The 16616-nt window shown below is 38.6% G+C and overlaps 1 protein-coding gene across 1 annotated transcript in view; it reads right to left on the reverse strand.

Annotated features, from left to right (window-relative positions):
• Positions 1–7497: 7497 nt before the first annotated feature.
• LOC119742641 (FACT complex subunit SSRP1-like) overlaps positions 7498–16616 on the reverse strand; it is a 63806-nt gene continuing 54687 nt past the window's right edge. The window contains exon 16 of the mRNA XM_038218778.1: positions 7498–8679. Coding sequence (XP_038074706.1) covers positions 8557–8679 — 123 coding nt within the window. The 3' untranslated portion in view covers positions 7498–8556. The remainder of the gene's footprint in view (positions 8680–16616) is intronic.

Below are 16616 nucleotides of genomic sequence, written 5' to 3' on the forward strand. Positions count from 1 at the left end.
GGAGTTGCAGTTGGGGGGGGGGGGAGATTGCAAATAATACGTACGAACAAGTGCTGGGAACAAAATGTGAACTAATGAAGTACAGTTAAATTGAAGTTTCATTGAATCCTTATTATTAAGGTTGTTGAAAATTAACACCGTACAGGTCTGTTTTTGGTGAGTTTGCAGTGTACAAACATAATTGGACCCTGGTTAAACCGGTGTGGTCATTTTTCGAAAAAGTGGTTCCTCGCGATCTTGTTAATATCTTTTTAAATAAAATCCAGCTGTAATTAGCTTTTGTAAATTTTGATGTTTTGTGCATCATTCTGAATTAAGCCAGTAGGACGAAGCGGCATCATGAGATATATGAAGTAAAGCACAGGCCTACATTCATAATTCCTCTATTAGGATTAAACATAAAATGTGACGTAAACACAATCTTTCGAAGACGGTAATGAAAAAAAAACCCGTGTACCTGTTGTGCTGGCAGAGCGGTCATGTCACCACAAGACGTCCCAAACTAAGAGTCACCCAGTTGCAATTAATGACAAATACTATGTAACCTAATTTGTGACTTAAGTCGTATGATTTGACATACGGACGACCTGAGATTTGATTTGTGACTCATTTACTAGTTACATCTCATTCATTTTTCCCAATTTATTCTCCCCCACTGTTTGTTTATTTACTGTTTGTGTGTCCATACGGTTTTTACCGGGGTAGAGAATACGACTGAGGTCAAAACGTTCTTCGCAATTCACTTAATGAAAAAGTTAATAGGTGATACGTTTCACTGCGGAGGAATACATTGTATGCAAATTGTTGCCAGTGCACGCTAGGCTACAGAGAAAGTATAATGATACACCCAAGGTTATTCAACGCTTCGACTGCGCACGCGCAAATGGGCACCCAGCATGAACCAAACGAAGATTGGCTATAGTTTTGTGATTTTTCAGGAAAAACTAATAACTTGACTTAAGTTTAACCATTGCTGAGTGAGCTGTAACTCCTTGAATTCCTTGCTCTCTGTTCAAACATAGACAAATTACCAAGATCTTTGGTACATTCTGTTAAAGAACAAACTGTTAAGCGATGAATAACTAGCTCTGGTGAAAGTAGCGCCCACGTTTTGGCCATAACTTCTTGCACTTCTTGCAATCAGATACAAAAAACAAAAAAACACCGATCCTTTTCTTTAAAGGCAAATGTTTTTGGGTTGGACCTTTTTTGGGTCACCCTGTATATAAACAACCCGAATAGTTAGGCTGTAAAAAGTCCATTGAGGCCCTGCATAATTATTAAATAATGTTAAGTAAAGTAAAACTCATCAGGAAAAAGCATGCATATGAAGCGAAATATACAATGAGCATAAATATACACCAGGTTTTGAGAAATATTACAGAGATAAGGCTCTGTACAAGACACAAGCTCAATTTAAACAATACATTATAAGGCATGAATTGTTAATTACGGGATCGGCGATAACCCTGCAATTAAGACCCCTTTGAGAAAAAAACACGGGAAAATTCCCGAATACGGCTAATGCTCCAGATTTATACTTAGCAACCAAGCAAGTTAAACTCCGCAGATTTTGAACTCGAGGTGAGTAAAAAAAACCGAAACACAAGTGTTGGGGACTATTGTTGTATTGAAGTTCTCCATGTAGCACTTTTAAAATACAGGACATGAAAGCCCAATTTTTTAACGCTTTCTTTTAGGACAGGAATCATTCAAATAATGCATGTACTTTTCAAGTTACGGAATTTTAAACAGAACCACCGTTCTAAAGTTCTGTCCAAGGATCACAAAAAAAGGTGTGCGTTCTTTCAGCAAAACGAAAACAATTCACACACCCATATGTGATTTTTTTTCGTTTTGCTGAAAGAACACTGAACTTTTTTTGTGATCCGTGGACAGAACCTTAAACAGGCGGTTGTGTTTAAAATTCCATAACTTGAAAAGTACACGGATTTTGAATTATTCTTGTACTAAAAGAAAGCTTATGAATGGAGCTTTTATATCCTAGATTTTGAAAGTGCTACAGGAAGAATTTCACTAAAACAATGGTCTCAACATTTGGGTTCCTTTTTTTTTTACTCACCCTGTATATTAGTGGTTGTCGGTTCACAATAATGCTAGTGACTGCATGGTTCTCAGATGATTGCTTAGCACATTATAGTTAGCAGAGAAATGTTTTTTGTTTCTTCTGCTAAGCATGCAGGTAAATGGGACAAACAAACATTACTGAGGGTTAATTGGTATGAACGTGACAAACGTGGAGGCCACAGTTAATACGCTCGATAACATCATTGGCATGTTGTTTAAAGAAGGATTGGGAACTGTGTTGACCACGTCAATTCAAGGTTCGTTTGGTATAAACAAATAAGTAAGAAGAAATAAACAGTGATTAAAAGTCAACCCATTGATCCAAAAAGCATTTTAATTGATTGAATGGTTTAACCTTCCTTTTCCATGTTTGATTTGTTGTAACTGTTGTGCATTGTATTTTATTCATAAGAGTTGCGTCGGGGTGAAGTAAATTCAATATACATGCAGTGTTTTGTCCTTCACCGATGCGTATGTATATTCAGTGTTGTCCTGCGTGATTGTGAGAAAAAAAATCACTCAGGTGGGACTCGAACCCACGACCTCCTGCTTATAGTGCAGACGTCTTACAACGCGACCACTGTCGAGCTTGGCTGGCTGGTTCGATATAGCATCAGGTATACCGCAACTAATCTATTTCAAAATATTGTATTTTACTGCGGCACTATCGTGCACCTCATGCCCTAATGTCTAGTTAAGTTCATCCATACAGGAAAGGTATTTCCCAGTACTTTTCAATGTAATAAAAAAAAAACCCGTTTCCCATCGTGGGTCAATCACACGTCATCCAGTCTCAATTCAGCCAATCGACAATGAATCAGCGCATCCCTGTGTCTTATTGTTTATCTTGTTTTACTCATCGGAAGACCTCACTTGCGATTGACCATGGATGAATATTCCTCCATGGATTGACTTACGATTCGACTTTGCAATTGATCTGTGATTGACAACTCTGCAATTGGTCACTTTAAATATGTAAATCCGTGGGGAACCCTTAAGTTTGAGCACCATCCATTGTTCAACTGAGCCCGCACGCTCCGCAACAACTTCTGACAGGGGTGCATGCAATTCTTGTGCGACCCCGCACACCAGCCAATCGGAGTCGACTTAAGAAATTGTGACGTCATTTCAAGCATAAATTCGGAATAACCTCTTGATTGAACAATTTGCTGCCATGTTTGTGTAATACAACAACGAGTTACGGAAGACCCGATAGAAGGCGCCCGCTGAATGGTCAGAATCTGGAGGTCAAGACGCGGTTTTGTTTTTAATAAGTTTTGAATACAAGCGGCTATTAATGTAGAAGCGAGTGGAACAACACTACTGAAAGGTGCATAATGGCACAAAACAGACAAAAAGATACAAAATGTGCCTTGCATAAAACAATCTAAGCTTTTGCCCTTCACCTACGTAAAGACGGGTTCGCTCGTCCGTAAACTCACTGGCCGGGCATATTTTGTAATCTCCTTGAACTATGATATAGAAAATTATCTGGCGTCCCTCGTAAAAAAAGAACACCCTCCAAATTATCAATGCATAATGCTTGGCTTGCTGAATGAGCCACGTGGAGGATTTACATAAGGGATTAACAGTTATATTATAATCGTATAAGTTACTGATTACAGTTATATGTTAAACGAGGATGGGAATGGCGGTCTGTCAATCATGGGAAGATTTCAACACAAAGTTAGTCCACTGAACTTTACTGTATCCAAGACTGTGACTAGATAAACCACGTGGAAATCACCTTGATTTTGTAACGGTTGACATTTTACCTTGGAAAGGTAAAGAACGACATAATGGCACTTTTTGGTACGAAATCAGAAATTTAAAGCCTTGGCCTATATCACAATCTGTTCAACCCACGAAATGTGTATGAACGCTTACATTATCAACACAATTTCTTCTTGAAAGTGATACACGAAAATAAAGTCTTTGAAACAAAATGACCGAATTTGTCAAAAAGGCAGTTTCAACATTGCAAAAACACCCCCCCCCAAAAAAAACTTTCAAAGTTGTTCAACCGCGGTTGCCCCCATTCTGAAAGAAGAAACAAAAGGTACGTTTTCCCTCACGATTGCACAACCAAAACATAGCTGATTGATTTTTTTTTTTAAGAAAGGGAAAAAGAAAAGATATACTAGCGTGCTGCACAATTACCTTTTCGTATAGTTTTTTTTGAAAGGCCCATTGTAACATAAATGTTTAGTGTAAGAATTTGAATAATAGACTCATTTGCTCTTTCACCACAGCATTTCAATACGAAGAAAACATTCGCCTGTAAAGAAAATTACCCATTTTGTGAACAAAAGGATAGAAAACACCTAAGAAATCTCGTTGAATTCACTCTCCACACGTACGCCCCCGAAGGTTCATAGGGCCACGTTTCGAGATAAATCTTTATGATCAAACATGTGGCTGGGCAATGGTCTATCGTAAAGTCCAAAAACAAATACAAAAGAGAGATATTTAGTTAGGCCTTATCTATGGCTTGATGATTGTTGTCGACAGCAAAACAAACGGAACACGTCACATAAAGTGTCAACAAAAGTCGGGTGATCCTCGTTTGTTTAAAGTTTTTTCAACCCCTTTCAAACCAAGCTAAAATGGCCTTTGTTTGATTCGGTTGTTGGGATCAATGTTGACCAAGTTCATTGTTGAAGACCGTGTTGTAAGAAAACTATTTCGGTACAAGAAAGCACGATTTGGAAATGCCCTGTTTGCTTTAAAAATAGCAGGTTAAAAATAGTTTACCCTTGTTGTCGCGTAACATATTAACCAAAGACAAACTTTGGTTAAGAAACATCCCTGTGCTTTTGTTTTTCTCTTTCCTTCGTTTTTACTATTTTCTTTCATCAATTTTATCCTGGTTTTCCTCATTACCAGTGTTGTAACGAGTCACTGAATTTTGTGACTCGAGTCACGTCATTTTAAGGAAGTGACTCGAGTCAAGTCGAGTCATTAGATCAAGAAGGTCGAGTCGAGTCGAGTCACAGTGTGTGGTCGAGCTGAGTTGAGAAAAATTTATGCTTGAGTCAATTCGAGTCACTGATATTTGAACACCATCTAATAAATTACAGAATTGAAGAGGGAACACAAGGCACCAGTTTTTAATGAAGACCCAAAGGCTTCAAATATGCTGGAAGGTACCCAATAGACAGCTTCTGCTGGACGTTTCTTGCAAAGATCAGTGCCAGCAGTTAACAAGAAGTGAAACTTCGTTTTTATCTCTGGTTTGGCTTCGGGTCTGCAAATGTTCAGCCGAGCATAAATTTAGGCCAACATTATACTTGAAATCCTCCACACTGCTCCAGGATGTCACTTGCTCTGCCACAACATATTGACAGTGATTGTTGGAGGATTTTTCAGGATTGAGGCAGCGATCACCCCTCCAAGGACCCACATTCAAGAAATAACGGAGGATTTTGCAGGATTGAGGCTGTATGCTATTCTTTTACATGGAGGCAGTTGGAGGATTTTGCAGGATTGACTTTGCATCCTAGCAAAAAAGCCTAGGGAGCTAGGGTTAATGATGCTACGACACAAAGCTAGAAGCTATTGTTCCATAATCTACTCTGTAACACCATTGTCAAGAAACTATAAACTGTCGAGTGCCAAGCTATCACGAAATCACAAGTGTAGGCTACGTGCGGTGCGTGTACGATCTTGGCCACTGGCCAACCAAAGATTGGTAAACACTGTTTTTTAACAAGATTTGAGTAAACTCGATAAGTCAAGAACCCCGTAAAACGAAAGACGACATTATTTTGTTTGGTTAGGATACCAAAATTTCCCTCAAAACCACCTCCAGTTTTCCGGGTGAACACGTATTTTTGTTAGATACCGTTACTCCTGAAGTTCATTGAGTGTTATTTTAACAGGTGATAAAATATCTGCGATCAAGTACTCTGGGCACAGTGCATGCCCCATTATTTACTCCGAGCTGCAAAATGATACACAAGTTTTTGTTTAAAATTTGCACTTTGAGCAACAAACAGAAAATGACAATCAACACCAACACTAATTTATCAAGGGTAACAACATGGGTCAATGTTTGGTAACATTACTATGGTAACACAGGTGATAAATTACTGATTAGGACCTCATATATTTTGCCTTCCTTGAACAATGTCCACATTTTCTGCCTTCTTTGTACAATGTTCTTTTATGATACATTGCAAAGGAGATTGTTTTGGCAGAGTTCACAGATAAATTACACAAAATAGTCAGGGGCCTATAACTTTAGTCTATGTAGCAGATTCACTGATTAATTAGGCAAGACAACCGCCTCTAGACCTCTAGATTGTGACCATCAGCGAGCGCATTCTATATCGGGCTTCGGTCATTCACCCGTTGCGCATCATAATAGACAATGGATAAAAAATAATCCGTGTCACGCACTCTGTATCATGTTACGCGATATGCACCCGGCTATTGTTGTATTACAAAACATTACATTCGAATTGACCAATCAAACCATTTAGTCCTGATTAGGGAATGAAATGACGTCACGCTTTAGTAAAGTCAACTCCGATTGGCTGGCGCGCGGCTTGCATATATCTGCATGTCTAGAAATACCAGACGTTATACAGGAGACTTGCTCGGTGGATAACGGGCGATACTCAGACTACTATAACTTAGGATGCCACTATAATTCTCCATTGTCCATTTAGGAAACAAATATCAAACATTTTAGCCAAAAAATCCAAGAAGCACAGAACAGAATGCACGACTCGATAATGGTACTTGGCAAATGTAGGTGAATATCGGGTCTATAAATTGGTCAATGTGTTGTACTGTGGTAGATTTTGACAAACTCAAAAAGGTCATTAGCAATTATTCTAGGGTTTTACTGGGGTGAGGGAACATCTCAAAACTTCTTTGCACATTGTGCATTCCCAATTTAAGAACAGCGCATATTTCCGATTACAACAGGTATTATTTCTAGTGGAACTTTTCGAGCGATCCATGATTTTTTATGGTCACAAACAATCAATGTTTGCAGACCCACCCAACAATTAGTCTGAGTATCATCCGTTGTCCAAAGCGGCCCTCTCCATAACCAATGGGCCTTATTCACGAGTCGGCCATATTGAATTGAAAGTTAGGTAAAATGTTAATTTTTTTGAACTTGCGAAGAGAAATGAAAGCAACTTAATTTATAATCAATTCCAGTCTGCCTCAATAAATAATTTTAAAGTTGTAATTTAAAATTCCCTAATATTTAAAGCCAAATTAAAAATAAAATGACAGTAAAATAGGCAGAATCTGGAGGTCAAGACGCAGTCTTGCTTTACATAACTAATCGCCGAATCTGCTTGTATATCATAGACTCTTGCAGTGCAAGAGGATATTCCAAAGACTACCCAACAATTTGAAAGACACAAAAAGAGACATGTCACACCGAAATTTCATAATGTACAGTTTAATGCATGTCTGCAAACATTTCCTTTCTTAAACGAAACAAATCTTTTGAAGAAAAAAAAAGTTCTCCTAAATCTTGTGTTTTCAGGTGCAGAACCATAAAATGATCCATTTCTTTTGTAAGTGAAGAGATTTTTATTGTGGGTCGTTCATTTTAAATTAACGAAGATTACAATTGCTCCAAATCTAGAATGACTCTACACTGAAAAAAAACCCACCAGTCCTGTTATGAGTTTTTGGCAGATAACTTTATCCCACTGTAGTTTTTTTTCCTTCATATTTTCAATTTCAATGCAGTAAACCCCCAAACCCTCCTAAAAAGGAATATGTTGAATAGGTACAGAAATTCTGAATTTCAACTTATAAAAAAGTGTCACAAACAGGTCCATATTTCAAAGTGGAAATTTTGCAGTATCAAAGTTATGTTGGTTTTTAAATTAACCTTATCCGAGTACGACAACACAGTTCATTGTCTGTAGCACGGATAGCAAAAAATATATTTGGTGGTCTGCAATGGATGAAACGACACTTTGAAATATCTTGGGTCTAACATTTAACATTCCAAAGTTGACAAAACAGTTTGGTGACTTAAGCAAAATATGACCTGTGGCAATGTACGAACGGTGGTATCAGACACAAATGGTGGCGTTGTGACACCACCAACATTAACGGCAAGCTGAATTTTGTGTTGAATTCTTGATTCTGAGCAGAAAGATCAACTGTTCGGAAGAAACAAGTTGCTTCAATGAGTGCTACATTGGATTGTATAGCTACCCAGTTTTATTTTTTTAAACAAACGTAGAGTACATGTAGTTCATTTAAGTTAAAGCAGTAGGTTTCCTTGCGAAGGTTTCCTTGCGGACATAATGTTGGTTGTTAATATATACAATGTAGTTGTGAGCTTTGCTCAATTCTTTTGATTAGTTAAGATTTTTTTTTTAAACCAAGTCGGAGAAGTTTATAACAAGACTCTGCAAGAGCAGTAGGTTTCATTTGTCAGTTCTTAAGCTTGCCTGGACAACACGTTGGACATCAATGTTGACTTCAATCATCATCTTCCTCTTCTTCCTCATCGCTGCCGCCAGATGCCTCCTTCTCCTCCTCAGAACTGGCTGGATCACTGGCAACTTCTTCAGAAGCATCTGACTTGGCGCCCGACTTGGCATCCTACCAAAAACAATCCAAGAGATATTTTTAAAACCATGTATCCTCAAGTAAAATGAACCGAGGAACTTCACTATTAGACTGAACACAGACTCTAAATATCAGGCCATGGCGGCCATTTAAAGTCTGATACCGTCGATTGTCAGGTTGACCTACGACATAGGGGCAGACCTGTTGCCAAGGGGGGGGGGGGGGGCAGACCTGTTGCCAAGGGGGGGGGGGCAGGGGGGCCCAGGGGGGCCGGGGGAGACCCCTGTGACAAGCAACTGCTCCCCCCTCCATTAGCAAAAACCATAAGCGTAAAAAATGTATATAAGTGTGTTTTTTCTTGTGGTGTGCCCCCTAGTTTGTACTGTCCCCCCCCCCCCCTAATGCCCGAAGCTGGTGACGGGCTGCATAGGGGTCAACCTTATTTAAATATTTACGTGGGTGCCAATGTAGTGCTGCATTAAGCGTGATGCATGAGTGTGCAGTAGAAGTAGGTCGATCAAACACTAGGGGAGGTGGCACAGCCAAGACGCAGAGCAACCAAGAAGATATTAGAAGCAGGAGGCCGTTGCCTGTCCTCATTCACGCATGTGTCATGAGAGCAGGTGTCCGGTCTGCTTCACTATGACATCAGATGATGGAACCATAACCCAGGCATCATTTGGATGTCAATGTGATTATTGACCTGACAGTGTGACTGTGTGACTCAACTTCTATTTCCACCATGTAACTATACAAAGTTAAGCTCCATGATCCGACCCTGGTCAACCAATGGACTATGGGTTTTCAGTCCCTGCCTGGTTCTGATTAGTCTGAGTATTCATCCCTTATCCACGGAGCCAAAACTCCTATATAACGTCTGGTATGTCCAGCCAATCGGAGTCGACTTTACTAAAATCGTGATGTCATTTCATCCCCAAATCAGGACTGAATGGTTTGATTGGTCAATTCAAATGCAGTGTTTTGTAACACAACAACAGCCGGGCGCATTATCGCATAACATGATACAGAGCGCATGATACAGTTTTTTAATCCATTGTCTGTGACACGCAATGGGTAAATGACCCGCTGACTGGTCAAAATCTAGAGGTCAAGAGGCGGTTGTCTTAATCACCGAATCTGCTCACATATCATAGACCAAGGCATTCACCGTGGTCTATTTTATAGACTAGGTTTTGATGGTTTCCCTGCAAGTTTTCATTCTGAGGTTTCCTTTTTCTCGTCCCTGAAACTATAAATTTCTTGTAATATCTTCTTTTCTTTGGGATTTAAAAGCCACACTGGTACCATTTTGTGGAATCCTCAAGAGGTTTCATAACTAAAGATAATGAAATATAATGACAAAATGATACATCAAAATCTGTGAATAAAAACACAGAAAACATGGCCTATAATTTTGTTGGTTAGTTATAGTTATTAGTTATGGCAGATACAACTGTGTCTCTTGTGTAATACCACCTTGCTCTATGATACCACAAAGATAAGCATATGTTTATTGTGTAAGTGTATGTTTGGTAAAATTTACAACCTGACATGCCAATGACCCATTATTTTGTCAATCCATTTCTATTTCATGTACTGTAGTTTCAAAACACCACTCTCAAACAACCGATCAACTGAGCATACACAAAAACCTAAAATGTTCCGGCCACAGAAACTCTCAGAGCCCTGTACATAGAGGACATGCTCCATCAGCATCACAACACGCCACCTCAACCTGGGGAAAAATCAACAAACAACTTGACCCCGGCAGATTCACAGGTCACGGTCTCTGACCTCCAAAACCCCCAGAAAACCTTCCGGCAGGATTATCAGCCAGTGGGAGATGGTCGCAATGATTCCTGTAGTCCTAATGACTACGACTAGAGTCAGCATCTGTTTTGAAACACGTGATGTTGACACATAATATCGATGTAAGGGATCTCGATCTAAACCTTCTTGTCAACAGATGCAAGGCCAATGGCAGGTCACAATTTAAAAACTTTGATAAAAAGCCACAATGCATGGATGAAGTGAAATGTTCCAGATTGTACCACATGTAACACACTTTGAAGGGTGCTTAATTCGGGCGACTCACAATGCAGTGCACTACCAAGAGTTTGCCACAGAGAGTTCATTTTTCCCAGTGCATTGTGGGAGATGGACGACAAATTCGAAGCGCGAGCTGCTTGATATTGTTTTTTTTTCTTTTCCAGCCAGTAGTTTCGTAAGCGTATGATCCGAGTTTCTGTTTGCCCTTTTCTTTTCTTTTATTCAATATGGTGTTTTACTAAGGCGGCAGAACGCTATGCCCCAATCTATAGCAAATCAGCTCAAGTTGTCTACTGACACTCGTTCAAATGGCCCATATGTTTTGTCAACCGCAAACTCTTGGTGGTGCACTGCATTGTGATTCGCCCGAATTGAACTTGGAAGATTTTTGGAAGATTTTGCAGGATACCTCGAGTACAAGGAATATGTCACTACTTTTCAGCACAGTGCTTAATATTAGGAACATTTGGGAAGGCTTTTTGCAAGAATTAATTCCAAGGACATTGAGGATCAAAAACAATCCGAATTCATTTAGATTATTAATTTTGCTTTTGAAATCAAAAGACAAAAATACTAAATGTAGCAAAAATTGTGTTAAAGGGAATATACATCATTTGCTTTTGCTCTAATTTTCAGAAATGGATGGAATTGGGGGTTGGAAATATAAAGCAAATATAGTTACACTGACTTTTTGGAGGTTTTGGGTTCGAAAATGCTATAAAAACCAAGAAAAACGATCATTTTCCTGTAGTCTGGTTCCCTGACTCCATATAAGAAGAAACAGAGCAGTTTACATACATTGGGGAATTGTAAGGTCATGGAACCAGTCTAGCTGGCTCGTACCCGTTCAAAGGTTTGTAATCGATTGCAAACAAGTGCAATGGTCAATTGGGGCCAGTATTTGAAAAAAAGCCAGTTGTTTCCAACGCTGATCGGCCGATCAGCGTTGGAAATTGATACAAAAATACCACTTTTCTTGAAAATGACAGAATACCAGGTGCCATAATTTTACAGGATGCTTTAGACTGTCATTTATCAACATCCTATTAAGGTATTTCGCAAAAACTTGGTAGTTTTATTTTTCGATGTTTGCAAATGTTGTATATTCCCTTTAACATACACCCAATGGTAGTTTTCTATGCTTTGCAAAAATGGCCCCTAGCTGCAAACCAAACCAAACAAAAACCTGGACAGGCATTCGGCAAGTTTTTCATAGCAATCAGTTTAACTGTTTAAACTATATAGAACAACTGAACAATGGCCAATAAGTGAGTTATTTATTTATCACTAACGATTAGTAATCAATGTGGAATTCACTTGAATAACCCAACTGTTGACGCACTGCTGAAAAACAAAAGGCAAAACAGCTGATTGCGATGTTGTTCTATTTCGCGGTATCATTTCTAATACCTGGGGAATTTTCGATGCATCATCAAGCACACGTGTATACTAAACAACCTCAGAATTTTTGTCGAGATAAATAATTTCCGGAAAATTTGGATGGCAAATGCCCTGACAACTCGATTTTCATCAAGGGTTTAGAGTTCTGGTCATCTGTTCAGAAAGCTAAATAGCTGACCAGCTGATGTGAGAATCTAACACCTGTGGGTGATTCAACGGCAACAAATGCTGACCCAGGGGTTATTCTAAGGGCGAGGGGGGAGGAAGAGACAGGAAATTGAAGGTACGGGGGAGGGGGTAACGTTTTTAATTCTTCTTTTTTGGTGGATAATGTATTAATTAATCATAATAGTGGATATTATGTTCACTATAGCACTTAAGTTACGGTAATCCTTATCTTTAGGACACCTCTATTTTTAGGAGTTCTGTTCAAAACTGACTTTTGCAGATGACTGCATGTCCAGTACCAAAGTGACTTTTGCAGGCTAACGCAGTCTTGTTTCTTCAGATAAACTCATGTAAGTTGTATTTTTGAAAGCACTTTCAAAGAAAATGTGACTTTCCTACCTTTTTTTGCAGTTCGCCATCTTGCTTTTTTAATATATTTTCTGTTTGTCATCGTTGTCTTTATCCCCTCATAAATCAAAGCCCTGCCCTCTTTCTACAAAATTAAACCTGCTGATATTCAAGAAGGTGTCATTGCCAACTGTTCAAATGTGTCAAGAAATATAAGAATGTCACTTTTGAGTGTCATTTCGTCAGCTGTTTCGGTGAGTCTTTTAACCTATATAGGAATGGGGTCCTAAAGGTAAGGATTACCTAAGTAACTTTTATATTTACTATTTTTAACTATTTTCATTGCCTAGGTTTCATAGTTTTTATTGTGAGGCGCTTTGAGGTATTTTTACATAAAGCTCCATATAAACCTACCGGTACATGAAGAGTGTAAATTCATAACAGATATTTCAAGTATTCTCTTTTTAAGTGGCAGGGTCCCATACTTTGCATTTCCCTTCAGGCAAATCCGGACTGCTGACTAAAGTCAATTCCTATACAATGTCCTTAGAAAAATGCTAACAAGAATCAAGAGAGCGACTAATGAATGGCTGGGCAAACAAGAAAAGGTTAATGCATTCATCTCACCAACTCATAATGTTTGGTCAGTTACGAAAATTAAAAGGAAAAAACATCACACATTTATATGTTTAGCAGGATGAATTGAAATACACGCAATGAATCGCTAATTAACATGACTTCATCAAAAGGTGAAATTTGTGTTTGAACATGATAATTTAACTCTGGAAAAAAAAGTCAAGTATTTTTCTATTGAAAAATTCAGCTTGCTGTTATGCTATTTTGGCAAATGTGTTTATTCTCAGAATTACACTTTCCTAAAACATGTGTTATAAGGCTCATCTTTTGAATTGCAAGGTACTACATAGGATCAACCTGGTGGTGGGGGGTCTAGAATACTAGCTACGAGTTCTACAGAGAGTTGGTTCCTGCACAACGAGAAGCCATAGTTATAATTCCGAGTTTGGAATCAATTCTTTTGGATTCTGGTCTATACAGCTGCCCAAGTCTACTGGGACGTTTAATTACAACCTGACATAAACAAAATGATTTGTTACCATTATGAGGTTTATGCCACTGTTTCCTCTACTTCATACTGTTGAAAAAAATTTCCGAAACACATTTTGTTTCTTTGTTTCTGGTGAAAAAAAACCTACAGGATGTGAATACAAACTGTCCATGTGATGAAACATGTATTTTCAATCGTAAGCAGAACACATATATCTACAGATTCTATACACCTAGGCAACATTACTGTCCTTCATTTCCAAATGTATTTCCTGCTGCGAATTATTGTCAATCAATACTGTTTTGGAAAAGACACCTTTCTATCAATTGTGGTAATTCCCAGTACATGAATGATGTGACGTTAGAAAAACCCACTTCCACTGGCTGGCCATTCTGCTGGCATTTTAATTATGTGCAATCGATGAAAAGCATGAAAGGAATGATAAAAATAGCCTACAAATAAATTGCTGTCTGTCTGTGATGAAATCTCTACTCTGGACACGCACCGATGCTTTTGTATTGGAGGGAAAAATCTGTAACAAAGCAACAGGGTGCGGGGAGGAAGCGCGTGCTGAACATGTGCAGGCACGAACGGGCTGATGAAACATTGCAGGATTGCATCAGCCTCAAAACGGAAACGACCATCTCGTGCAGATGTTCATTTCATCAAGTATCAAAAAAAAACCACATAAAACATATTTGCAATTCTTTTGTCCTTACCTCAGTGCACCTTGAATGTGACCATGTTATTTTATTTTTTCCATATTGTGTCCCAGAATTTCTGATTTAAATAAATAAGATGTTAACTCTCCTACTATGATCATGAGCACATTGATTTTTTTTTAAGCTCGTGAAGAAAACATATCCAATTATTGGATATGAAAGATTAAAAGTAAAACAAAACCATGAAACAATAAAGAACAGAAGCAATATGTCTTCAGCAAGTTCCTCCATTAAATTATAAAGTCCATTAAAAATGAAGTCAGAGTTCAGCAGATGTCTCAAAAACCTTCAGAATAGTTAAGAAACACAGGCAGAATGGAGCTAGTACAAGAATTTGAATGGCATAAAATTGAAACTGAAAGAATCACATCAATTTAAATAATTATGAGTTTATTATAAGTGAAGAAACCTTTCCATTTTCCACCAAATAATGTGCAGTAAAACAACTGAAAACTCAAAATCGGGACACTAGTATAGAAGCCTGGTTGTACATGTACAAATCATGAAGCCATGAACTCAGGCACTCGATTTTGACTTCATTAACCCTAACCCTGCTGAATCCAAGTTATCCAACCCTGCTGAATCCAACAGGATCCAACTATGTCATATACCCGATGGAGCCTGTTGGATTGAGCAGTTAACCCCTTGTGTACATTCCTGATGCAAAACATTGGATTCAGCAGGCGACTGAACTGCATTATAACGCCATGTTGGACTCCGTTGGATTCAGCAGACAACTAAAACTAAGGCACAGACTCTGCTGGATTCAGCAGGGTATTCCTGAGGAACTACTAGGGGGTTAGGGTTAGGCTGCACCTGAATTATTGGCAAAAACACACAAGTCTGGCCGACATTAACACACAAGTCTATGGAGAGTACTGGTAGATTCAGCAGTTTCTATGGTCTCTTTGCACGATCACTAAGATGGCACTGTTGGACCACTTTTGAGAGCCCTGTTGATGGTTCGGGCACATATGGCACTAAGTACCCCCGGCAAATTTTATTCTGAACGTGCACAAAAACATAGCGTCTTCGTGTTAGCTCAGGTTGACCAGATGAAAATCTGGTCAAAATTCTAGCAAAATTCTGCATTTAAAAATTCTGCTCGATTTAACTTAAGTCTGCTAAATCACCTCAAATTACACGAAATACATTACAAACACTTAAATTCGCATGCAGATGTTATAAAAATTTCCTTACTACGGCAAAACATGGCTCACATCACACGGAGGGACAGCACCTTGCATTAACTAGGCCTAGACGTCATCGGCAATGCGTTCCAACATCCTTCCCCGGTGGTCTCCCCCAACTCTCCCTTTGTAACCCTGGGCATGTGTTATTGCTGGCAATACCCCAAACAAATACCCAAGAAAATTTCAGTATTGAAAAAACATTCCTAGGTAACAAAAAGCAGTATAGACATTATACTGTAGGGAAACTTAATCCAATCAAAATGTGATCTGGTTGAGCAGATGTTTTAAGTTAAATGGAATATACATCATTTGCTTTTGCTGTAATTTTCAGAAATGGATGGAATTGACTCCATATAAGAAGAAACAGAGCAGTTTACATACATTGTGGAATTGTAAGGTCAGGGAACCAGTCTAGCTGGCTTGTACCCGTTCATAGGTGTGTAATCGATTGCAAACAAGTGCGATGGTCAATTGGGGCCAGTATTGAAAAAAAAAGCAAGTTTTTTCCAACGCTGGTCGGCCGACCAGCGTTGGAAATTGATACAAAAATACCACTTTTCTTGAAAATGACAGTATACCAGGTGCCATGATTTTACAGGATGCTTTACACTGTCATTCACTAACAGTCCAGCAAGGTATTTCAAAATGATTTGGTAGTTTTATTTTATGATGTTTGCAAATGTTGTATTTTCCCTTTAACTTAAACATTGTCCAAACTTTCATGTTTTTGTACCAAGCCCTAAATGTGTTCACTCTAATTTTAAAACCAAAACAAATATTGCCACCAATGGTCACAATAATGTGCACCAAGTTTTTGAGCTTCCTTCCTGCGGGACAGGATTGCATTAGGGATATCAAATTTCATCACAACACAGATCCAGTTCACCCCAGAGTAAAGTGCAAACACCATTATTTTATGGGTTGAGTTCTTGGTGCCAAAGAATTCTCACTCTGTAATGAGTTCAAGGATAGATTCTCAGAATTTGAGCTTTCAAATCACAGGTGAGGTATTGATAAACAAAA

The sequence above is a fragment of the Patiria miniata genome, unplaced genomic scaffold (genome assembly GCF_015706575.1).
Source record: "Patiria miniata isolate m_02_andy unplaced genomic scaffold, ASM1570657v1 HiC_scaffold_6, whole genome shotgun sequence".
Lineage (NCBI taxonomy): Eukaryota > Metazoa > Echinodermata > Asteroidea > Valvatida > Asterinidae > Patiria > Patiria miniata.